Source organism: Cottoperca gobio, chromosome 6 (assembly GCF_900634415.1).
Source record: "Cottoperca gobio chromosome 6, fCotGob3.1, whole genome shotgun sequence".
Lineage (NCBI taxonomy): Eukaryota > Metazoa > Chordata > Actinopteri > Perciformes > Bovichtidae > Cottoperca > Cottoperca gobio.
Window position 1 is genome coordinate 2,364,604 of NC_041360.1, and position 25,463 is coordinate 2,390,066.

General features: G+C 39.5%; 1 protein-coding gene across 5 annotated transcripts in view; it reads left to right on the plus strand.

The window, feature by feature from the left end:
* The window catches only part of ano1b (anoctamin 1, calcium activated chloride channel b), a 40,315-nt gene extending 19,603 nt beyond the window's left edge, over positions 1-20,712 (plus strand). For 2 of the 5 annotated variants that reach the window (XM_029434221.1, XM_029434225.1), the window contains 16 exons: positions 50-184; positions 4,132-4,292; positions 5,520-5,602; positions 7,826-7,931; positions 10,403-10,548; positions 10,713-10,781; positions 10,901-11,102; positions 11,917-12,028; positions 12,181-12,238; positions 12,905-13,005; positions 13,466-13,608; positions 14,374-14,526; positions 14,733-14,785; positions 18,302-18,486; positions 19,266-19,371; positions 19,725-20,712. In XM_029434221.1, coding sequence (XP_029290081.1) covers positions 50-184; positions 4,132-4,292; positions 5,520-5,602; positions 7,826-7,931; positions 10,403-10,548; positions 10,713-10,781; positions 10,901-11,102; positions 11,917-12,028; positions 12,181-12,238; positions 12,905-13,005; positions 13,466-13,608; positions 14,374-14,526; positions 14,733-14,785; positions 18,302-18,486; positions 19,266-19,371; positions 19,725-19,982 — 2,071 coding nt within the window. In that variant the 3' untranslated portion in view covers positions 19,983-20,712. Of the gene's footprint in view, positions 1-49; positions 185-4,131; positions 4,293-5,519; positions 5,603-7,763; positions 7,776-7,825; positions 7,932-10,402; positions 10,549-10,712; positions 10,782-10,900; positions 11,103-11,916; positions 12,029-12,180; positions 12,239-12,904; positions 13,006-13,465; positions 13,609-14,373; positions 14,527-14,732; positions 14,786-18,301; positions 18,487-19,265; positions 19,372-19,509 lie in introns of all 5 variants that reach the window. The other 3 variants (XM_029434222.1, XM_029434224.1, XM_029434223.1) reach the window with 3 other exon arrangements.
* Positions 20,713-25,463: the final 4,751 nt, after the last annotated feature.

Below are 25,463 nucleotides of genomic sequence, written 5' to 3' on the forward strand. Positions count from 1 at the left end.
AACATGGCAGTTTTGTCTGAATAATCAAAATGATTTGCGTCTTTTTTAGGAAGTATTTTGGCGAGAAGATTGGTCTGTACTTTGCCTGGTTGGGTCTCTATACCCAGATGCTGATTCCTGCCTCTCTAGTGGGAGTCATTGTGTTTCTGTATGGATGTGCAACAGTCGATGACAACTTACCAAGGTAAACAAACACACACACACACACACACACACACACACACACACACACACACACACACACACACACTTGTGTGAGCTATTTTGATTGGACTTGATTGTCAGCCTATGGAACTCTTTAAACATATTAGTTTTATTAGTTGTGACAATATCTTAAGGCCCTGTCACACATATCCGTATGGCAGAAACGTATGTCGCTGCATACGACATATCGGCAATAGGTTGATATAAATTAAGGGTAAGTTGTGATCGTTTGAAGGACGCAGACGATACGCCAAACACACCAGACATAAGTCCCTGTCATACACCTCCGTATGGTGGAAACATGCCGGCGTATATGAAAATTTCAGGATTTCATTTAACCCCTAATATAACATATTAAAGGAACATACTTTCAGTCCTAGAGTCAGATGAGAAGAGGGATTTCAGTCTCATATCTGTGCATTGACTACGGAGCTGGACAGTGGTAAGCCTAGCTTAACATAAAGACTAGAAGCAGCGGGAACGGCTCTGCCCAAAATAAAAACTAAAAATCTACCAGTAGCTTTAAAGCTGATTAACATGTTGGATCTTATTCGTTTAATCTTCAGACCTACAGGAATGGAAAAACAAGAGTATGTGATTTAAAAACAGCCGGGCAAAAGTGTGTGTAGAAGAATAATAAGAAACCATGAATGAAGAGCTGTGTGTGCAGATCTTTGCTGTCTGGGTGACAGTCACTTTATGAAAAGAGGAGTGAGAGAAGGATGATGAGGACAGAAACTAGCATAAACAACACATGGCCAGTTGGGTGCAAGTAAAAATGATATGTGTTTGTATTTGTGTAGTTTATTTTCTGATTCAACAATGCCACTCATTAGACATAAACCCTCACTTAACAAATGGTCATGATTAAAAACGTAAAGATGCAATCAGGCTCTGGAGCTTCTAAAGATGCTCTCAAATTTCCACCAGGCATAATGTCAAAAAGTTCAGATTATTTTGGAAAACATGCTGTTGGAAAAATGGACTCTATATGTAACACACGGATATGAGATTTATGTAAAGATATCAATTAGGGAATTCCCAAAAGGTAAAACCATTCTTTTAGTTAATTATATTAAATATTGGGACTCAATAATGGACAGCATGAGTTGCTAATGTAAACTGTATAAAGGACGTTTGTAAGAGGTAAAGTATTTCAACGTGGAAGCACAAATACAGAGTGAGGGAGACACAGGAAAAGCTTTGATGAATGAGCTGGGAAATACAGGCCTCCTCTACTTCCTCAACCTGCTTCTCATCATGCACAGGATATTATGACACATGCTGTCGGCACTCAATACAGACACACACCACACACGCTCAGTACTAGTGTTAATGTCAGAGTCTCACCTGGACACTGAACCACACAGTAAAACAAACCAGACCTCCTGTCTGTGTGTCTGTCTTTACTTTTCCAAATGTTTTCTAACGCACCAATTAAATAGCTGTTATTACCATGATATCAAAAAGAAGATCTTTTAAAAGTATTTTGTATATAAACTTATTATAACTTTAACTTATTTTTCTGTTAGCCTGGCATCATTTTCTCTCTACAGCAGTAGAGATCCATAATGCAGAACCCTCACCACCCCATCAATTAAATGTAGGCTAATTGTCTGCCCTGAATATTAATGTTAATTATTTGGTGTTACATCATTTACAAATCATGTCATTGAATGCCAAATAACGGATTTGATTAAACTGGACATTTGGAATATCATTATCATTAGGTCTCGTTATTGATCACAAACCAAGCCAACCAGGAAACTGTAATTTTGCGCCAAACAAGAAGCAACGGAAACAAGCAGTCTATCAAGGGAAAAGGCTGAGGCTACTGGGAGCAGTAGGATATGTATGATTTCAACATTGGTGGGAACACATATTCAGTGGGGGTCTGGGGTCCCCCAGGATATGTTGAGCGTTGAACACTTCACTTCCTGCATTCAAGTGGATTTATATGCTTCCACGCTTCCCATTCATTGTCTATGTAAGCAGCCGTGCATTGCGAAAGTCGGGGCGTCACATTGTCTGTCCCTTGTTGGCATTAAGTTGAGGTCTAAGCTACTTTATACAAATCAGGGACGTCCAGCGCGACTCACCGCCTCTGGAAACTACCAGAAAAGCTTTAAATGAACCGTTATCAAACTAAAATGAAGACATATTCAGAAACTGCATGGCTTATTTCTCACTACTTAATTTTGTTACTGAAGATACATTTTTTCTATTCAATTTTCAAATCTATTTATTTATGCGTATACTTAATGACCTTTTCAGCGACATTTGAGAAGTTATTCTTGAAAGAATAACTTCAGATGAATCAAACGGTATATGTTTGTCAGTGCATTCTGATTTGACCGATATATGATGACATGATAATATAAGGAATGTCTCGATGCAAAACACTTTTATTGGGGTACAGGTTAATTGTATCTTATTTTATACTATAATTATACTTCACAAGAGTTTGGACAGATGAGAGCTTCAGGGTGGCGGCATTGTTTGTAAATCGCTTGCACACAATTTCCCCGCTGATGGCAACAGTAACATTAAGGGACAGAAAGACATTTCTCAAGGAGAAACAGATGTTTGCAGAAACCATATCTGACCAAGATGTGGATTCACTGGGAAGATGATCAACAACGCAATCTAAGTAATCGAGGAAATTAAAAAGTGACTTTCCAGTAGACCTGCCGCAGATGACTGACACGGACTGGGAAAAGAGACTCTTGTAAAGTTGCACACTTGGAGCGAACTGGACCGGATTAGGCTACGCAGAACGAGTCTAAGAGAGGCTCAGAGATTTGCACCAATATGAGGTATACATTGAGCAAACAACATCCTTTTTTTAATCTCCTATTAAGTGTTTTAAGAGTGCAGATAATAAACCTGCTACACTGTCTCTTATATACTGTACAATGGAGGGAAACTGAGGAGGGAAATGTGGCCTTCCATTGAACAATGATCCTGTGATCCTGGATGCAATCTATCTTAAAAAACAAAGCTTTGATTCTTTATTTAGCGGTTTGGTTTGGTGGTATTGCTGTTGCATATTGTTGTTACTAAATGTTCTTATGATGGTGCTACGAGGAAATCCATTGCTTTTGCGCTTAATGCTTAATATTGCACATTTCTCTGGGCTATATTGTGCCTATTAGTAGTACATATACATTATTATTTAGCTGGATGTTGTTTGCTGTTTTTCCGATAAAGTACAGTGTTTCCCCGCGCCGCTCTTAATGGTATTGTAGAGTTTGTCATTTCCTGGAAAACATTATAAAATGTTGATGACTCATCCTGCTCTTACACTAACATATACTAATTTTGCATCTCATTAACACGCTTTGGATCTCGGTTCGACTCGACTTCATTGTCTTCTTCCTCCATTTTATCCCTGTCCGATTTATGCTGGTATAGGCAATGTTTATGGTGAGAAGTCCTCGACAACAGAACTAGTAGTTACTGTCAATCAGATGCTCAGCGCTATTGTCTACTATAAACGGCAATCAATATCTGCAACATGGCCCTCCATAGCTTACAAGAAACACGTAAATATGGGGAATCAAATAGAGTACCTTGGCTTTAATTAAACATTTTTTTAAATTGACTCAACAAGGCATATTTACAATGTCACCATATCTGCTACGCACATCCACCGTGTGTCAAAATTGGCCAATTGCACAACAATAAGAGTTCTTGAAGTATAAGTACATAAAGTATTTTGTGGTCTGACACTGCCCTCTGGAGTATCTTTGTCTGCACAAGACAATACAACTCTCTACATGGATGCATCATTTTAGTACTCTCTACAGAGCTTGTTTGGTAGAGACTTTGCCTCTTATGTGTGTGTGTGTGTGTATGTGTGTGTGTGTGTGTGTGTGTGTGTGTGTGTGTGTGTGTGTGTGTGTGTGTGTGTGTGTTGTTTTCCAGCATGGAGATCTGCCACCCAAAGAACAACATCACCATGTGTCCTCTGTGTGACAGAGTGTGCAGCTACTGGAAACTTAGTACTGCCTGTGGAACCGCCCGGGCCAGTCACTTGTTCGACAACCCTGCCACCGTTTTCTTCTCTATATTCATGGCTCTGTGGGGTGAATACACAATGGCTCACTCAAAAATGCATACAATCACAGTCCATTTTATGATGTCTTCCTAGAAATTTTTGAGGCTGCTCTTTGTGGTGCAATTTAATAGATCCACGGTTAAACCACGTCCCCCTTAGTTACTGTTACTACATCTGTCAAGCTTTCCATTTCAGCCCTGCATGCTCTGTGACAACTGTGGTAGATTTACAGCATACTTGAAATTCGTACATTTCAGACTAAAATACTGTGGACGACTCGTCCACAGTGTACTTTAGTCTGAAATGTACGAATCCCCAGCAGCCGGTGCCCTAACCACACCCCACTGCCACACACCCCCACCGCCCAACTCAGGCCGGGAGCCCGCCGGCCGCAAGATAACTCTCCCCCCTCCCCCTCCGCCAAGCGAGAGATGAAATCAGCCACGACCATCCGGTTACCTGGCCTGTGGATCACCTTGAAGTTGAACGGTTGCAATGCCAGATACCAACGGGTGGAGCCACTGGAGCGGGGCATGGTCCGACCAGAGGGTGAAAGAGCGCCCAAGGAGATAATAAGATAATAACGCAGGGCGTCGACCGCCCACCATATGGCGAGGCACTCTGTCTCCACCGTACTGTAGTTCACCTCCCGCTGAGCCAGCTTCAGGCTAATGTACAGTACGGGGCGGTCGACCCCCTCCACCTCCTGGAACAGAACAGCTCCCACTCCGCTGTTCGAGGCGTCGGTCTGCAAAACAAAAGGAAGAGCAAAGTTAGGAGAGAACAGGAGTGGCTTCCCACAGAGGGCTTTCTTTACCATTCTCAAACGCCCGCTGACACGGCTCTGTCCACTGGACCGGATCTGAAGCCGCTGAAAGGTGGCTGAGGCTCTAAACAACCCGAATGGAAGAGTCACAAACTGGTATAAGCCATACGCAGTGGAGATGGCCGTTTTTTACCTGGACTCTGGAGACAGGGGAATCTGCCAGTAACCCTTGGTTAAATCCAGTGTCGTATAAAAACAAGCCGTGCCCAATTGGTCCAGGAGTTCGTCGAAATATTGGTTGTTGGCGTCAGAGGCTAAATCGTCGTCAGGCACTGATTAGCTAAACATATAGGCTACCTATTACCACTACTGACCTCCGTTACTCAATGCACAAGATCACCCAACTGCTTAAGGTTTAAAGTTGAAGCGTAAGGTGTAATAAATTCCAGTGTCTGAGTGTTTGTCTAATTATATTCTTTCTGGTTCAAGCTGCCATGTTCATGGAGCATTGGAAGAGGAGGCAGATGAGACTGAACTATGAATGGGACCTGACTGGGTTTGAAGATGAGGAGGTGAGTGGTGCCCGAATAACATAACCTTGAAAAGGAAGAGGTATCAGCCGCATATACATACATTGTGCTACATGTCATACAAGTTGGCACACATTCAAAGCCGGTTCACTTATAACAGGGGTTGGGAACCTATGGCTCGCGAGACCATTTTGAGCTGACATTTTTAGTAATCAAGTAATAAATAATTATACTGTGTCATTTTAAAGTAAAACTTTTAGAAGCGGATTTTTCTTTTAGTTCTCCCCTCTCCTTTCCTCCGCCCTGTCTCTGACTGTAGGTGTGTTCGCACATGTGTGTGTCGGCAGTGAAGCCCCGCCTTTCACGAAACCGAGCAGGGGAGAAACTGTGCAAAGCAAGCAGCCAGGGGTGTCAAACTCAATCACAGAGAGAGCCAACATTGAAAACTGGGACTACGTCGAGGGCCAAACACGGTCCACATTTATTGAACAGGATACACATATTGGATAAAGTGCCCACAGGCAGCTTGACATCATACATGTTCAGGGCCGTGATCACACGGCCCTGAAGCTGGAAGTTTAACAGTGAGATGCTTCGTTATGTCGCACAAACAGTCCAGCTCACATCATCCCAGAGATCTGTGGTGTGTTTCCCTTTGCTTTCCAAAAACTGCCAGATTTCATCACGCAACTCGAAAAATCTATTCAGCACTTTCCCTCGACTCAACCATCGCACCGCCATGTTCAGAAAAGACTTAAATTGACTATAAAGTTTCCTGTCTGTGTTATGGTGCTTATTACATGTTCCATCTCCAGAGCTGTACAACACAGCGCTTCCTGGTGTATGATGCAGTGATACACCGTCAGCTGCATCTTCTCCCGCATCCTGCCCAATAATCCGCTCTTTTCATCACATCGCAGGCGCTCCATCTGTCAGTCCCGTCAGTTTGTCCCGGGGCAGTTTCATTTCTCACACATTTAGATATGTCCTCAAAAATGTATTTCCCCGTGGTTGTACCATGCATTGATTTAATAACCAAAACCGGCGGGCCAGTTATGACAGACATATGATATTTTCTCGCGGGCCGGATATAATTGCCTTGAGTTTGACACCCAGTTGCAGTAAACACTGAAACGTGCTCATAAATGAGATAAATAACATAAGCGTTTAGTTTATTTAATAAAAGAGCACCTGTTCACTGAAACACTGATACCGCTATTAGTACTCGGAGATGGGATATACTTAAAAAATGCACGCATAAAGTTGCATTCAATTTGATTAAATATATGGCTCTCAAGGAAATACATTAAAAAATATTTGGGTTTTATGGCTCTCCCAGCCTAAAAGGTTCCCAACCCCTGACTTATAATATTAAAGATTCATGTACTGAATTGCCCCCCTACAAAGCAACCATGATACAAAATGTTCAAGCAGGGTTTCTAAGAAATTAAACAATAATTATTTAGTTTTAGTTTTTCAAGATACTGGTTTCCATTTTAAGCATCTGTGACAATGGAGGAATTTCTTTAATGTTCTAATTAATGAATATGTCACCATTTATAATATGTTATGTGTGATCTGGAATCAGAATAGATCTGGGGAATGTATCCATCTCCTTTCCCCAAGGTAATAAGTCAGCTTTTCAAGATACATCAATACATTTAGAGATTGTGTGCACATCCGTCAACTTCTCCTGTAATGTTCTCTACAATTTATACTTGAGCAAACATATGTGGCCATAACCACTCTGCCATTAGACCATATAACCCCCCTCCGGACTGCTGTCATTGTTATGGCCACTTCTCCCCCAAATAAATGTAATTAACCTTTCTAATCGTCTGACTCGTTTTTCCTGTTGTATGGGTGCAACATATTCTCATTGATGTAAAATCAATATAGGGTTGAAATGTCTATGCTGTTGATTGAATATTAATTCAACCTTTAACCTTAATTAGTAACCTTTAAAACTAATAGGAAAACATGCAGGTCACCAAGCTAGGAATGATGCAGTGCAGGAAATTACTTTATTCTATTGTGTATTTTACAAGTACTTTCAAAACATTCCTCTTTAACGCAGTAAAAGCATGTGGTGAAATAATGTGATAATCTGAGTTATGGTTATCCTGGATGTTTTTACTAACACCCCCACCTCCATGTACACCCCCCTCTCTCTCTTTCTCTCTCTCTGGGTTTATTTTCACAGGAAGCTCTCAAGGTTTGGATAAATTCCTATTACTAGATAAACTCCTTTCTTTACTCTTTTAGCATTTCTGCTGCTGCTGCTGCTGCCAACCTCTGATCATAACACATCACACAAGACTGTGGTACTTTAAAGGGTATTGGCAATTGGAGTCTTTCTTCTACTTACATGGTGTGCAATATATTTGAGGTTTTCTCCAACAGTATAGTTCATAGTTGTTAGGATAGATTTACAAAATATGTTTTAAAGAAAGACAACTTCATCTTGCCCATCCAATTAGCAGCATGTCTGACCTCTGAAAATATCTTAATATTAGCATTAAAGTTCCAGTGAGGCCAAATAGTACCAGAATTGTTTTAGTCACAGAAAATATTTTAATTAATTAATGTTGCCTTCTTAAAATAACACGCAATGCCAAATCTAGACAACACGGAGAAGTGATCACAATTCAGAGCTCAGTGGCAGATATACAGGAAGTACAGCCTAAACCGTTCCCGAATAACTTAAATCTATGTCAGTGCTTCCCCTCACAAAACACCTATATCCAAGGAGAGTGCACTAACATAATTAATCCCTAGCACTCGAACATAGTCATACAGTCGGTCAATACGATAAATGATCATTGCCCAAATATTCTTACGACCTGATTTCTAAACCTACAATAATGGACAAATGGCCTTCCCATAATCATTTGTTTTTAGTGCTTCATAATAAAAGTTATAAAAAAAGAACATAACAGGACAAACACCCAATTCAACAAAAACAAAACAAAAAAAACAACAATAATAATAATAATTAAATGACCATAGCTGAAAAACAATATGTAAGTTGTTTTTAGTGTTGTGTTTCCAACAGCCCAGCAGCCACATGTATAAGTGATGTGTGTATTTATATAGTGCTTTTCTAGTCTTAATCACTCAAAGTGCTTTACAACACAAGTCAGCATTCACACATTCACACACACATTCACACACAGCTGGCAGAGGCTGCCATACAAGGTGCCACCTGCTCATCAGGAGCAATAAACATATTTAGCCCAAGGACAAGGCTGTGGGCCCTCCAACCTTATGGGAGGTGGCGGACCAATCAGAAGGTCTACTTCCTGAGCGACATATACACAACAAGAATGTATGCGGACGCACATGGCAGTAGCCAATCCAAATGACCCCAAAAATCATTAGAATGTAAAAAGAGAAATACATATTGTTGCCTCATTTATTGAACACTATATTGCGCTCCAGGGGTGAGAGATCATACGAGAGAACAAAGGACTTCATGTTTGCTTCACATCAATATCGCTTTGCTAACTTTATCACTGTTGCTTCTCTCTCTGACACACTGAATGGAGCCTGGGATGGATTCCAGAAAACAATTTACTATCACAGCAGATGGACAGAATAAGGCAAATAGGATCAGCCTAAAATATATTTCTGTCCAATAGAGAGATTGATTCCCCAGTAGAAACATTTTCAAGGATAAGAATATGAGTAGTGTCATAACATAGTTAATTACAAAATAAATCCCTCTACCAGGTTCCATAAGCTGCTGTTATCAATCTTTACAATATGATCATTGTTCCTCTTTGATTATTTCCTGACGTTTCATCTCAAGCTTTTTTTCTTCTGTTCACTTTCACTCTAGCAGTGACTCTCACTTTCTTACACAATGTTTCATTTAAAATCTATTTAGTTTTTAACATCCGGTGTTTCAGGTGGTGAGTATGGACTCTACTGTTGTGATTTTTAAATGCCTGTTCTGCATCCCTGAAGCTGTTAGAGTAAAGCACCTACCTGTTACCTGTAGGAAGGGTTCATGTGGTGTGAGGGGAGGGGAGGAGACCCTCATCCAAGTCATATAACATAAGATATATATGAGAAACCACCTTGGAAGATCTTGTCAGCAGGAAGGCCCTTCTTGATTCTTTATGTTGTGCCACTTTTCAGTGGAAACTCTGAACCCTTCACTCTGCAGACATACATCCTGGACCAATGCATAGGGAATGAAAAACAATATCCTTTAAGAAATACAAAAACTATACTGAAATTATATTGCTTTGTTAAAAAAAACTAATACAATTTAAATGAACTTAAATTAATTTAATTTTTTTAGCTATAATAAACTTAGCTACCGAAAAAGTGTTAGTCTGTGTTAGGAAAGTTAATTAAGTGTCTGAAGGGGCGTTAAATCCAAAAACACAGATTACTACATAATCTTGCTTCAAATAACAAGAACATTGTTTAAAAAATGTAGTGGATCCATTGCCATCTAACCAAGCTATTCCACTCAGGTCTGATGTCTAATGTTAACCACTTGGGTCGGGACGAAATTGCGTGGTCGTGAAAGAGCACTGATGTTTAAGTTTAAAAGATTTGAACTTTATGGCCATTCCTATCACAGTTCTCCGACATGTATTCTTTATGTATACAGTATGTGGCTACATACATACTACTGAGACATCGTACCTGGCTCAAACTAAAACAAACTAAAACTAAACCTTTCTGAAAAATAACTAAAACTAAACAAAAAATGTAATGAAATCGAAAAGTTCAATAATCAAACCTAAATAAAATAATAACTAATTCTAAATTCTAAATTATTTCAACCTTGGTCCACAGGTTCAGTAACTATCTCTTCTACTACAGGTGCACATATCCACCAATTCCACTTGTGTTTCACGGTCGCTGTCCGTCATCTCTGTTTGTGTCCATCACAGGACCACCCAAGGGCCGAATATGAATTCAGGGTCATGCAGAAGACTCTGAGCAAAGATCAGAAATCACATCACAAGGTAATTATATGGTAGGCTCTACATATTTGCATTTTTTAAGTTGTATGTGTTACAAATTCCATCATATTTTCTAGAGCACTTTTTATAGCCTTTTAATTGTTTTTCACCTCTACAATTTTGCATAGTGTGTGATAGTAAATATATTGTTATTTATTTACTTTTAGATTGAAAAGCTCACATGTCGAGACCGCCTCCCAGCCTACATGACTAACATTGTCATGATGCTATTAATGGTAAGAATAACCAAATTTGAATGACATTGATGATTCACAGAAACATTGTTGAATAATTATTTATTTTCCCCCTCCCAGTCGTATGCTGTTTGTAATCCTGCAAACCTTTTCATTGTCAGATTGGTGTTACGTTTGCCATTGTGTTTGGTGTGATCCTCTACCGGATCTCCACCAAAGCGGCTCTTCATATGAGCTCCAATCCGGTCACACGGAGCCATGTACAACTGACAGTTAAAACCACTGCAGCCATCATCAACCTGGTGGTCATTCTCATACTGGATGAGGTGTACGGAGCTGTGGCCCGATGGCTCACTGTGTTAGGTAAATTAGGTGTAGAACCGGCTCAGGCACTGAACTAGGTCAATAGGTCACATGTCTATGATAACAGTGGACAATGGGACTGCGTTGCCTTGTTCCCCAGTTTGAACTCCAGACAGTCCTCGGTGGCCTCTCAGGCCTACCCTTGGATCCGTTGGAGCAGGCAAGCCAGGACAGTGTATCAGACTTACTTTGGCCAAGTGAATCTGTGCCTTACCTGTGCGTCATTCTTGCATGTCTATCAGCGATGATAGGGTGTGGTTAGGCTGCCGTCTTTCCAACCTATCAAGGTCATCACTTCCACCTTCAGGTCCAGGGTTATTTGCCTGAGCCCCCCTCCCCCCACAGCGATCTCACAACTCTGACTCCTGACTCTGTGGCTTACTCTTTGCTTGGTGCTACATCTGTGGAGGCACCTTGTAGTCAGGGTTACTAGTTTTTGGTCACTTTAGCTCCTAGCTTGGAAAGTGTAGTTAGGTTGTGGGACCCCAAGGCGGTTGGTACATAATGGTCAGACCTCTTCATGTCTTTCGCTCAGTCAGCAGTTGGGCCCGAATTGTTTGCGATCAGTTTCAGGCCCATTGGGAGTACATCGCATCCCGGACGGCCTTCTCCTCCAGTGGTCACCAAAGTTAGCTCCAAAGTTAGCTCCCAAAGTTAGCTCCTATATTAAGTACTGGATGTGACTCCAGTTATCTGAGTATGTCCCCTCTATCTACAGCTGGCCCCTGTTCTATTCCTGACTTGTTATCAAAAATAACTGTGTTGCCTGTTTTTCATTGCAAAACAACAAATAAAAGTGTCTGTTCATTTTTAGAGGTTCCTAAAACAGACAAGAGTTTTGAGGAACGCCTTATCTTCAAGACCTTCATTCTCAAGTTTGTCAACGCTTTCACCCCCATCATCTACATTGCTTTCTTCAGGGGAAGGTTAGTAAGCTTAATTTATTTTAATGTGTAATTTCGTAGATTTCAGTTACTTTTTAACCGCTCTTATGTCATTTCAATAATGGCACCAATGATAAATAAATGTTTGAAGATAGAGAACACTTTATATCTGCTCTTAACCCTGTCTCCTCTAGATTGGTGGGCAGACCAGGCAGCTACCTGTATGTGTTTGAATCCTACAGAATGGAAGAGGTAAGGTTCACACTTTTACAAATGATCTGAACAGAAAATATAATTAAATTAATAACTTTTTTTAGTGAAACATTTCTTTAAGTGGGCGGAGTTCTGCTAGCTGAACGTGGACCTTTAATACGTCAGTGTTTCCTGAACAGTGTGACAAAGTGTCTTTATCTTTATAAAGTATCTTTATCTAAGCAGTGTGGGCGGTGCCATGTTTTTCCTACTGGCCTCACCATCGCATTTTTAATGCTTTCTATTCATTTCACATTTCTGCTACTTATATGATACAACAAACTCAAGTTTTGGCAGAATTTTGATTATTGACTTTAGGAATAATACACAAAAATAATTACACAATTATTACAAACACGTCGTGATCTTGTCTTCTGACAAATTTACCCTATAACTCAGCATTATGTTATGGAAACCATTAGAGAACAAAACAGCAACCATGAAGGTGAGGCATTGGGAGGAGTATTTTCAGACTAGGAAAGTTGACACTAAACCTAAATCACCAAATATTTCCTCAAAAAGCTCCGAGCTGATTTAGATCATACCTAAAAACACTGGGAAACATTATAAACACACATTTCATTCACCGACCATGAATACACAAATGCTTAGGCCTACTTGTTGCCTTTTTGCTGTGGTGGACTGTAGTGTTGTGCTGTTTTACAGTGTGCTCATGGAGGCTGTCTGATGGAGCTGTGTATCCAGCTGAGTATCACTATGTTGGGAAAGCAGCTCATTCAGAACAACCTTTTTGAGATCGGAGTACCGTAAGTATGCATCACTTTAAATGTGTAATTTATGATTACAAATCACATTGTCACGAAGTACACAAGGCACACCTGTAATAGTATTTCTCACATCCAAAGGCTCCAATACTAAACCAAACAAACATATGATAAACATTTCATACATGTTTAAAGTAGGTTACCATGACTACAGAAATAATGATAATTGAAAAAAAAAACAAAGACTCTCCTTCAAGTTTCAAACAGAAAGATCCAGTCTATATTATATATCCAGTATTTATATACTCAATTATGAACTTCACAGTGGGAATCAGCAAAATAATAAATTGAACAAACATAAATGAATCCAAATCTTAATGCATGACTATATACCACCAGGGGAAGAGAAACATGTGTGCATGCTTGTGTGTTCATGTATCTGTATGCATACATGTGTGTGTGTGTGCGTGCGTGTGCGTGTGCGTGTGCATGTGTTCCTCAGCAAGCTGAAGAAGCTGATTCGTTACATTCGGTCAAAGCAAGGGGCTTTTCAAGAAGAAGAGAGACAGAAGAAGCTGCAGAGATACGAAACTGACCACTTCCTGGAACCATTTGCTGGGTTAACACCTGAATATATGGAAATGAGTCAGTACCACACGTGATATCCACACACACACACACACACACACACACACACACACACACACACACACACACACACACTACTTTTGTTCTCAGCACTAAACAACAACAGAAGCAGAACATTTCACGAGTCTGACTCATGGTATTTAACCTTGTGTTGATACAGATCTTCTAAGAGGGAATCAAATATGTTTTATTAGTCTGATGAGGAGGCTGAATGATGATTCATCAGATTATGTAGATTTTGTTCCAGGTGGTGCTTGGTTCTCTTTTATAAATCTCAGTCTGGATGCACGTTAATACTTTACCCACATCAGAGAGGTTCTGTTACGTAGCTGTCATTGCGTCTGCCCATTCCACGGCTGTGGGTATTTATAGCGTGTATACTGTACCACTAATTCATGTACCATCACCACTCATCATTATTAAGCAGAAAAACAATCAGTGATTTTGTTATAGCACTGACATGGACAGACTTTGCCAAGTGCCCCACAAAAAAAGAAAAAATTAGAAAACTTTAACACAGGGAAGTAGAATGAGGCCTCCAATTTAAATAAAAATTGACTAACAAACTAAACAAAAATGGTTTTATAACTCATATATAAGCATACATGTAGTTTGTGTGAGGGAGATGAGCAAGGCTGATCCAGACTAGACTGCAAAAGTAGCTAAAGTATATTTACATCAGTCTAGTCTGGATTCAATCACAGATAAAAGGCTGACAATTATGACTTTGTAATATATAATTCTCTCTTCTTTTATGCCCAGTCATCCAGTTTGGTTTTGTCACATTGTTCGTGGCATCCTTTCCTCTGGCTCCGCTCTTTGCTCTGCTCAACAACATCATTGAAATACGACTTGATGCCAAGAAATTTGTGTCTGAGTTGCGAAGACCAGTGGCAGCAAGAGCCAAAGACATTGGTGGGTTCTATTCAACATACTGTAGATCTTATAAAAAGGCATACAATGCATGAAAGTACCCGGAAGTAGATACAGTGAGATCTTGGTGTAGTTCCTGTAAATATATTCCATACAAACTGCCAGGAAACATTTTCGTGCACTGTAGAAAAAAGAAAGTCGTCTTCTCTGTAAAACACAGCCATTGATACATGTTGTTATGTCTACAGGTATATGGTACAACTTACTAAGAGGGGTAGCAAATGTGGCCGTCATCATTAATGTAAGTAAAGCATGATTGTATTCATTGATTGTGTTGCATGAGCTGTGCAGTTTAAAGATATGTTTGCATGATTTGGCTCAGTTCTTCATCACATTGAGTTGAAACAATGCAGTGTCACGCTTTGATTTGAGGTCGTTTACGTTCACATCCACGTGCAAATTGTTGTAAGTGAATAGAAAATGAATTATCATTGTTCAATGGCTTTGAGCTCCGAGGATCTGTGAATGTGCTTTTGATTCACCCTGATATCTTACAACGTGATGAATGACATCCACAGATCTACACAGAAGCAACCACAATGTCACAAAGTCAGGCGGAATTAAAAACTATACCAGTAGCAGTAGATTTGACAAAATAATCTCAACTCAATGCTACTAGCTTTGTCAGAGTTTTCAACACATCTGAACTGGTTGTTTACTAATGCGCAATGAGAAGCTCTGATAAAACGATGTTCATCACACTAATTGAGTGCCAAATAGCTAGGATGGTAAATTAGTACAAGGAGACTGGGGCTCAGGTACTATGCCTGTGTTAGAAATGTTCATTTTCTATACACTGTGAGTCCATAACATGTGAATGATCTATAGTATGCACCACTGTCATCGTCTTCAGTTTATTGGCACAGTGCAGTGGAAAATACATCAATAACACTATTAGTATAGTATAGTATATAACAATAGTAGTTAATAACGTACTCTGGTTTCTGTTTAGTGGTGTGTTCAAGTGTTTTAGTTTGGTGTTATTGGTTGAACTAGTGCCCATGTTGGATGTTTTTCTGTCCTTGGTTTTAGCCCCAGTGTCTGTCATTTCTCGGATTTGGTGCAATGTTTTGATACAATGTTTTAATCCCACCTGATTTATGTTCAAGTGGATGTTTAGAATTGAACAGAAGGTGCTGGTCTGAGTGGGTTCATTCTGTACATCTCATTTTCAAGGCTCCTCTCTTTTTTCAGTGCAGGAACATCAATCTGTGTTACTTCTGTTGTTGTTATCTACTGAGTTGAAGTATCATACTTATACGGTATGTTTATAAATGGGCATGAGAGGCCATTGTTATCCAATAGCACAGATTTTTATCGTTTTTTTCTTTTTGCTCAACCTTCAGTACTTTTAGTTTTTCTGTGATCAATCCTGTTCACACATTGCTTTTCTGTGGCAACTCACTGCTGATGGTTGCTGTGAAACTACCAGTTTATCAGCTATTAGCCTGATAACAATAAGCTTCTGGGCCAATAACGCCCAATATTTGGGTGGTTCCGGTGTGTTCCGGATTACCGGGCCAAGACTTTCACTTCCGCTTCAATTCCCTGAATCAGACGGGTGGAGTTTAACCCCTCCTCACTTCCCTCCTTTGCTTTCTCTTTGGGTGATGCAAAAAAAAAAAAAAAAAAAAAAAAAGAAACAGGTAATTGCTAATGATAATTGCTAATGGTAGAGTGGTGTGTGGTTGAGTTGTCAGCTTCGGTTTCTTCAAACATGTGGTGCAATATAATTCCCACTTTGGCTGGTTGTGGTATGTCAGATCTCAAATGATGTTGCCCCTCTATTTCAGAGGTGCCAAAACAACAGTGAACACCTCTTTTGCTTGTCAATCAGACTGACTTGCATTCAACCAAAGCTAAGCAAAGTCAATACTTCTCTGACCTACAAACTCTTCCAATATCAATATCTAGTCTCAGTGCCTTCAGGTTCTGCATTAATAAGCAAATATATGTTTATGTCACGGTGGGGAAAAGGTGAGGACCCAAATGCAAGACGGCAGACGAGGAGATTAACAAAGGAGGGCTTTATACCAAAAAGTAAAACTTTAAACACAAACAAGACGACACGAGGAGCATAAGGAGCATAAGGAGCATAAGGAGCACAAGGAGACATCTACTACCAGGGTGACACTTAGATGACGAATTGACAAGGAACACTGAGACAGACAGGGATATATACACACAGACACTAAACGAGGGGAACGAGACACAGCTGGGGAGAGAGCTAAAAGACAAGGGCAAGGTGAACAGACACAGGAGGAACAAATCAACAATCACAGAAGGAAAACACACAGACAGGAAGTACAACTAGACATGACACAGGGGGGGTGAACACTTCAAAATAAAACAGGATATACAAAATCACGATCATGACAGTTTATAGAGATTAATGTCACTATAACTCCACATATATGACTTGAATTGCAAAACGGAGTCATTCTTTTATACCTTTTACTTTTTATTAAATTTCCTCGTATCTTGCAAAACAAAAAGAATAACGAAATTGTTGAACAGTGAACTCTGAATTTAGCTAGCAAACTATCGCTAACGCTAGCTCGTACTATCAAGCTAACGAAGATTGTTCTGCTACAGACTGCTAGCACAATAATTAGCAAGACAAAGGCTTTGACGGTAATCAAAAAATAATACAAATATTATTTAAATCCTCCTATTTACAGAGGGGATGTAACTCACTAACTAAGTGAGTAACTTAGTACTAACTATGCAATTTTCCCCATGTTCATATAACATTTTCTTCTCAGCAAAGCATTTATTCATAAACATAACTTTATTCAATATTACACTCTATCTTGAACCGTGTGTTGCCATTTTGAAAAAAGGTTAGAGAACTTTTAATGCACGTTTTCAATTTGCACATAAATGAACATGGTGGTAACGCAGAAAATTTGTAAAAAACTATGACACCTCATAGTGTTGCGCCCTCTTCTTCTTCAATGGTAAAATGTATTTTTCTGACTGGAGATTTTCCGCCTTCCACAGCTGATCTCGATGAACCAACTCTTAATAATTACATTACAGTAGTGGTTGGAAACAAGGCGGTGGACTGAAGATCCCATGCTGCATTATTAACCTAACATTCCAAACTGTAAACAGCCACATTCAGCATGTTGAATTTAAATTCACTCATAAGAAGAAAAGTCGGCAATGCGTGATGCTGAACTTGAATTATACCAGGCATAACATGTACATTTAACAAATCAAAATAAAGGTGGGTTTTTTTCTATTATTTTATTAAATCTCTTCCTGGATAATATAAAGTCCAGGAAACTAATGAGGTGCCGTGCCCTTCTTATCCTGAACTATGATCTGCTATCTGTTCAGTCAGATGGCCAATCCTTGATTGAGCCTGTTTGATGAGTCAACCAGACCTTCGTTTATAGGTGCAAATATGAGAGGTATATTAATTTAAGGTAGGTTTATTTATCTTTTAAAATAGATTTTAAACATGGGAAATTAAGAAACTCTAATGTTAGTAATTGAAGTGAATATAGGCAGTGGAGATATAAATGATAAATGAAATGACTGCTGTGAACTATGTTGAGAGTAGTGAGCTGATGAAGCCTCTTGCATGAATGATGAAACATCTTCAACTCAACTACTACAGTCCAGTGGATTGTTTCATTTCAACTTGACACTGCATGTTGTTACATTCCACACACATTTTAACTCCCATTTCTGTCCCTAACCTCTGAATCCCCACCCTTACCTCCAACTCCCAAACCACAAATCCTAGGCATTTGTCATCTCCTTCACATCAGACTTCATCCCTCGGATGGTCTACCAGTACATGTACAGCCCTGATGGCTCCATGCATGGATTTGTCAACCATACGCTGTCCTACTTTAATGTCAGCCACTTCCAGGAAGGCAAAGAAGCCAGGGATCCGTTGCACCTCGGCTACCACGTTGAGATGTGCAGGTGGGAAATCAAACTCAATAAAACCATGTTTAGCATTCAAACTGTCATTTGAAATGTGTTACTTGATTAACAATTAATCAAGTGAGTTATTTACAGCTACATTTTCAGTGGCCAACATGTATACGGGGCAAAAAGACTGGGACAAATAAAATGGGTGTGACAAGAACACTTTAGCATTTTAGTGAGCACAGGTGTTGGCCTGCGGAACAGAAACCCTTAAATTCCAGCAGGGTGTTGGAAGATAAAAAGAAAATACTGAAGGTATCAATTTTCAAGCATGTTTTTGAAGAGTGTATGCATCTGCCATCCAGTTGTGTGGGCCAACACTTTGTGCTGTTATCTTTTATATGGATACGATTCCAAGCTCTTGAGCCAGAACTGAAAGTATTTAGAAACATGACATGCAAGTGGAAAAACAGAACATTTACTGTAATAATCTTGTTGACAAGACAGAAGCAAAATATTTGGACTCTCCAAAGGAAGCACAGCTTGGACTTTTACTTCTAATATAAATGTCCTGACAGATTTAATGGCTTTCAGTAATCACCCTGATGACATCTTTGAGTAAAAGTGATATTTAGAAAAACACAGAACATTCGTTGCCTTTAGATCCTGACTTTTCATTATTCAGATTTCAGTATTCAATGAAGTTGAGGAAGTTCTGTGGAACTCTGGGTCTCTGAATTACACTCATGTGGATAATATTGTTAGTAAGACATTTTATTCAGAGTTAAAGACCAAACCAATTCTTATTTTTTTATTGTTTTCTGTCTCTCAAGGTATAAGGACTACAGAGAACCCCCTTGGTCAGCAACTCCATATGAGATCTCAAAGGAATTCTGGGCAGTGCTGGCTGTCCGACTGGCATTTGTCATTGTTTTCCAGGTAAAGTAAAACATAGAGAAAAAATAAACGATAGATTAGTAAGAACTTTTCATAATCAATACTCTGGCATTGATAGACTGAATCGTACAATAACTATTTTTGAATCGTGTATTTGATCAACATTCTCACATTTTACAGGGCAACCACAGCAGATATGGCTTACAATAATTAATTACTGGCATCTAGACTTTTCTGTTACTACTTCTCTACTTTCTGTTATAAGGTTTTCACACTACATCACATGCATTTTTATATATCGGTATGGAATAATCTAGATTCAAAATCATGATTGTGTGATTGATTAGAGAAAAAAAATAAAAATGACATGACTCTCTTCCATTCATCTCTACCAGAATGTTGTGATGCTGATGAGCGATGTTGTGGACTGGCTGATTCCAGACATCCCTAAAGACATCAGCCTCCAGATCCACAAGGAGAAGATTCTGTTGATAGACCTCTTCATGAAAGAAGAGCAAGGCAAGACACATACTGTTGAGAGCAGTGCCTCCGTAGGGGGTAAGGAGAAGTGCAGCAGGAGCACCAACAACAATAACAGCACAATGGCTCACCCACGCTCGGGACTGCACAGCAACAGCACTAAAAGCCTCTAATGCTAGTAACCCTGAATTATTTGTTCAGTGGAGTAGTTCTTCATGAGCATGTCTTGGTTAGCAAGTCTTGCTAGTAGCCTACTAGCTCAGGCCAACCTAAACTATGTGTTTGGTCTTTGTTCATAACATTCCAACAATTGGGAGAGCAGCTAGCTGATGAGATGGGAGGCAAGTGAAGATGAATGAGGGGGGGGGGGGGGGGGGATTTGTTCCAAGAGTTGTGAACCTGTATTTCAATTCGTACAGGCGTATTCAGATTTGTAAATGAGTACAGGAATCCCTTAACTCACACTCAGATTTCATGTACAATAATAATGCATGATCAGGTTTGAAAAGTGTACACACATTTATAAAGGTCCATAAGATTTATACATGTGTATAACAATCTGAAAATGTGCACTAAAAAACCTCAATCTTTTTATGATGGACTGAAAAATCGAAGAAGGTATACATGGAATCGGAGTTTCGGGCTTCCGGTGGAATCACAATGCATGCTGGTGTGGCGGGCGTAGAAAAGTGAGCACCAACTCTACAAGGGCCGCCATATTGGATTTCTTCTCTACGTGTTTACATTGTATTTAGCTTATTCATCAAGGGTGTTTACATTGTATTTGGCTAGTTTTTAGTGTGTAAGCATCGCTCTTCTAGTTATGGGATTGGGACACCAAAATTGTGTAGTGAAAGGATGTTCAAACAGTGGGAGAAAGCTAAATAAATGGGCAGAATCTCATTGTGAGCTTCATGATTGCACTTGTTTGATGAAAAATTGAGACTACAAGCCCCCGTTCGAACTATTTCCATTTCCAACAGCACTAAAGAACAATGATAGAAGGCTAGCATGGACCAAAGCTGTAAAGAGACAGGATTACAATGGGAAGTCTTGGGAGCCCAAGAAATCTTCGCGGATTTGCAGTGAGCATTTCATGCAAGGAAAACCAGCAAATGAATTCCGTGATCCTGAACTCGACCTGGGGTATGTAGTCTATCTACTTGATTTATATATTGACAAATGTACTTTCTATATATTGAGTTTTATAATAATTAACAAACACAAGTTAGGTATATATTTATAATAGCTTACCATGCAACACAACTGCAATAAGCACTTATTATATGTATATATGATATCGCCAGTTTTCTTGACTGCGCAGATCCATGCCGAATGTGGCGTATGGGAAGTTTTCATTGAATGAGTACATTTTGCTTTCAAAAAGCAATACTCAGAATCTGCGAGAGGATTGAAAGATATTTGTTTCAACCAGCCAGACTCAAACAGTCTAAATGCTTTGCCTTCTTTTTATTCGTTCAAAGTTCGTTTATGAAACTCGACATCGTTCCCTGGGTGGTCAGACATTAAAAATAATGTTATATCACTGAGGTATATCGGCGGCCAAGAAGTCATGCTGTTGTTTTCATTGACCCAGCCATCCTGCAATGTCAAGGGATCAGGCACTGAAACGCCACTCGGCATAACCAAAAGCTTAGTCTTTTCTTTTTCTGTGATTGAAATTCTTTCGTTAGCTGTTGGTTGCTGCTCAATGCCCATCTCTGATGCAGCAAACACCCTGGCAATAAGCTCCAGTTTTGTTCCTCAAATTCCGCTTGCAGCTAAATTCTCTCAAAGCTTCGACTTTCCACATCTGAACCTCATCATAAGAAAGGAGTTCAGAACTCATTGTAGAGTAGTAGGTTTGTTTACAAATCAAACCCCAAAAGTGAAAAACACGCTTGAAGAATAAGCTAAATATAATGTAAACACGCAGAGAGTTGATGCTCACTTTTTTAGGCCCGCCACACCAGCATGCATTGTGATTCCACCGGAAGCCCGAAACTCCGATTCCATGTATTCACTAAAGGTCGTGACACACGAAGCCAATATTGGCCGTCAGTTAGTGTCTGGCTGTGGGTGAGCATCTGTCGGCCTTATTTTTGCTGTGTGCCCCGCGCTGTCGGCATTTTGTGCCCCTGCCGGCAAAATAAATCACTCTGATTGGCTGTTTCGCTTTAGCGAATCAGTGCACGGGAAGAGAAACAGAAGTGAGGTAAGCAAGTCAAGAGAGCACACAGAACGCCTTTATTTAAAAGTTTTACAACATCATAGCCATCTGGAATGAAGCAATTGAAGACCAACTGATCAGCATGATGAAAAATGTTTGTATATAAGTATATTGGAATGACGAATACAGACTACCGCCGCCTGCTGGTGTGGAGAGTTATTGCCACTCGCACATGCTTGTTGGCCTTTGGCTGTAGTCGTTGCGGTGTGTTCAAGGCTTTTTGGCCAATACAAAGGCGACATGAGGCGACACAGCGGGCGGCTTCGTTGCCACAAGTACTTTAATGTCGGCTTTGTGTGTCAGGCCTTAAGACTACAGATGTAAATGAACCCAGCAACAGTTTATCTGGTTTGCCACTAAATATATGCAGAATAAATTGTTTTCTGTTGCTGAACCTGGAATTTTTGTTGAAAAGAAGACACATTTTGAAACTGCAAGTGTGTATTCAACTTAGCAAAAGGCTGAAAATATATCAGCTTTGTACCAGTGCTGCTCTTATGCGTTCAGTTTGAACCTGGTTATAGTCTCATCCTCCGTGTCACCAATAAAGGTACTTCAGATTTGTACCTGCTTATCTAAGACTCAAAACCTAATACATGAAAACCCCCAAAACTCTTAAGTTCGATATAATTTGAGGTCTGGACACGAGTATATCAAGGCAATACCATCATTTCTCAGGCATGGCAGGAGTGTAGCAGAAGTTACAAGTTAAGGTTACACTACATTAGGTTTTCCTGCTCTTCAAGCTAAATATATCAATATTCTACTTATTAATAAAAGGCCATTGAGTTGAGTACTTGAGTACATGAGTACTTTAAAAAATCGCACATATACCAACATGTAGAAATGTTTGTACATATTCACAAACCTGAGGACTCATTAAAGAACTGTGAACTTGTTCACACATTTGAGCACACATACAGAAAGAGAAGCAGTTTCACAACTCTACACACACATGAGCTAATTATTTAGCAACATATTTGGCTCCACACAAATGTCCCCTGCACATGTGATAAACACACGGTGGCAGTGTCTCAGCAGAGACACAGAAGCACGAAGAGATTAGGCGAGATGTGGTGCAGTGCCTGTACGCAATGTTATGTGCACACTTTTCATGTCTCATCATTGCAAGCGTTACTTCATTTGCTAGTTTTCTAATACATTGTTCTCTATTCTTGATATCATATGGTTTGCTTGGCTTTTTTTTGAAACACTTGCTTTACTCTCCAGAAATGTTTTTAACGATTTTGAATTTTAATTGCTATGACGTTGCTCACAATACATCTTCTTGTACTGTGAGTGAAGCAATGATGCAGTCTCTCATGCTAAACTAAATGTGGAGAGGAGGAACAAAATGTGAATTTCCATGTATACTCTGAATAAATATTATAATTGTAAAGTATCTTTACTCAGGAAAGTTTGATTCCCTGCTTCAATTATTCATGTGGGCATTGGCCTGAAGTAATCAAATCAAAGTTTATCCAGTAATACATATGAAATGACTTAGCTCATGGTATGTTTTCTGTCATATTTCCTTCATCTTGTATAGTTGACAAAATCTAAAAAAAACACAATAAAGTTGTCATAGCCATTCATATTTAGTAAAGATGTTGTAATGCATGCCGTTTCATTCTTAGGTTTCTTGAATGGAGTGAAAATGAAAACAGGCCTCTAACTTTGTTTATGTCCCAAAATGATGGTTTTCTCTTGTCATACCGTAAAAACACCACACACCCTGCTAAATACACACTTCTCCATCACTCAAGCTCAAACGTATCTGCAGGTGCACATGTTTGAAGTTTGAACTGAGGATGATTCCCATGAAATATGGCTTCCAATACATTTAGTTGCTTTTGTCAATTTAAACTGCCCCAACAAAAAGCACTTACTGTATTCAGCAGTCAGGTCAATGCTCAAGTTGTGGTAATAAATGAATGAGTGGCTGTCCTGAAGAATTCCGATGGACTGCAGAGGTCAGCAAAACTACAAGTAGCACTTACCACATTTACTCAAATCAGTGCTTGTGTTTGGCGATGTTGGTGCCAAATGTATGCATTTAGATAGCAGTGTAAAAATTGTGGAAAGCACCTATGAAGACAAAATCATCAGTGTCTTCCTTAGAGGTGATGTGAATGTGATTCCATCTAACTTCAGTTACAGTCTGTAGCATTTGTCACGTTCAACCACCCCGAGAAGCACTTTCTGTTTTAAGGTAACAGTTTGAAGTAGAAAAGTGGCAGGAGCAGTAGCATTAAAATATAGGGAAGGTTTCTTTAAGATTTAAATGATAAAGTCAATTCAACATTTAGAAACAGTTGGGCAGGAAAATAAAAGGTAACAACACAATACGATGACAGGAAAGCATCCGGCTGGTCAGTTTGAGGAGTGATGTGCATGTAATCAAGGAGTGTGAACAAGACAGGCAACATTGTATCGTAGGCCTACATGTCGCTCTTCTGTTTAAAACTACATCTGACACACAGCAGGAACGAGCCAGGAGAGGCTCCTCATGTCTGCATAGACCCGTCCCGGTCACCATTCTTCTCATGGAGCGACTCGACTCAGCCGCCTACACAGCTAAGTTAGCTGTTACTACAGTTAGCTTGCTAGCTATAAACAGACCCGACTTTATTTGAGTGTTGTTTGTGTTTCTGTTAGTTGTTCTACTTTAAAGGAACACACACACAGCTGTTAATAGTGTGAACAATGTATGCAGTCCACACTGTGAGTGTTGGCCAAGCTGCCATAGCAGAGTGTGAGGAAGAGATGGAGTCGTGCAGACTGCTGGAGGAAGATGGGAACACAGCAGGTATGTAGACGAGGTTCTTTATTTTCACTGAGATTAGTTTTAGTCCAAAAACAAGAACAATAAACTAAATATTTACATTACAGGGATCAAGGGAAAACTGATGCAGGTTATATTTTACTACATTTTTACTTGTAGAGTTCATTTTGTTTGAATGTCAAAATATTTAAATGGCTTGTTAATAATAGTAATAATACTAATTTTCAGTCAGTTTGAGGCTAAACACTGATATTTTCTATGAGACATCACTCAGTTGATCAAGGCTGTAAAACATATTGTTATTAAATGAGTGTATTGGGGTAACGACTGGACTGGAGTGAATAATGTGCTTGATAATTAATACCACTATTTTATATTTTTTCAATATACAAAAAATATCAATGCAAAGTCATTTTGGTCAGGGGACAATCTTAGAATTATATACAAACAACCAGATGCACAAGTTAACTATTGAGAAATATAGGACTTTTGATAAAAGCTGCAATGACATAAGGGAATAACTTTGGAGATTGTACAAACGTTTGACTGCTTGTTCCACAGCTGTATATAACTTTAGTTAGTTTAGTTGAGTTATCATGAACATGTTACTGCTAGGAATGCACCGAAAGTGAAATTCTG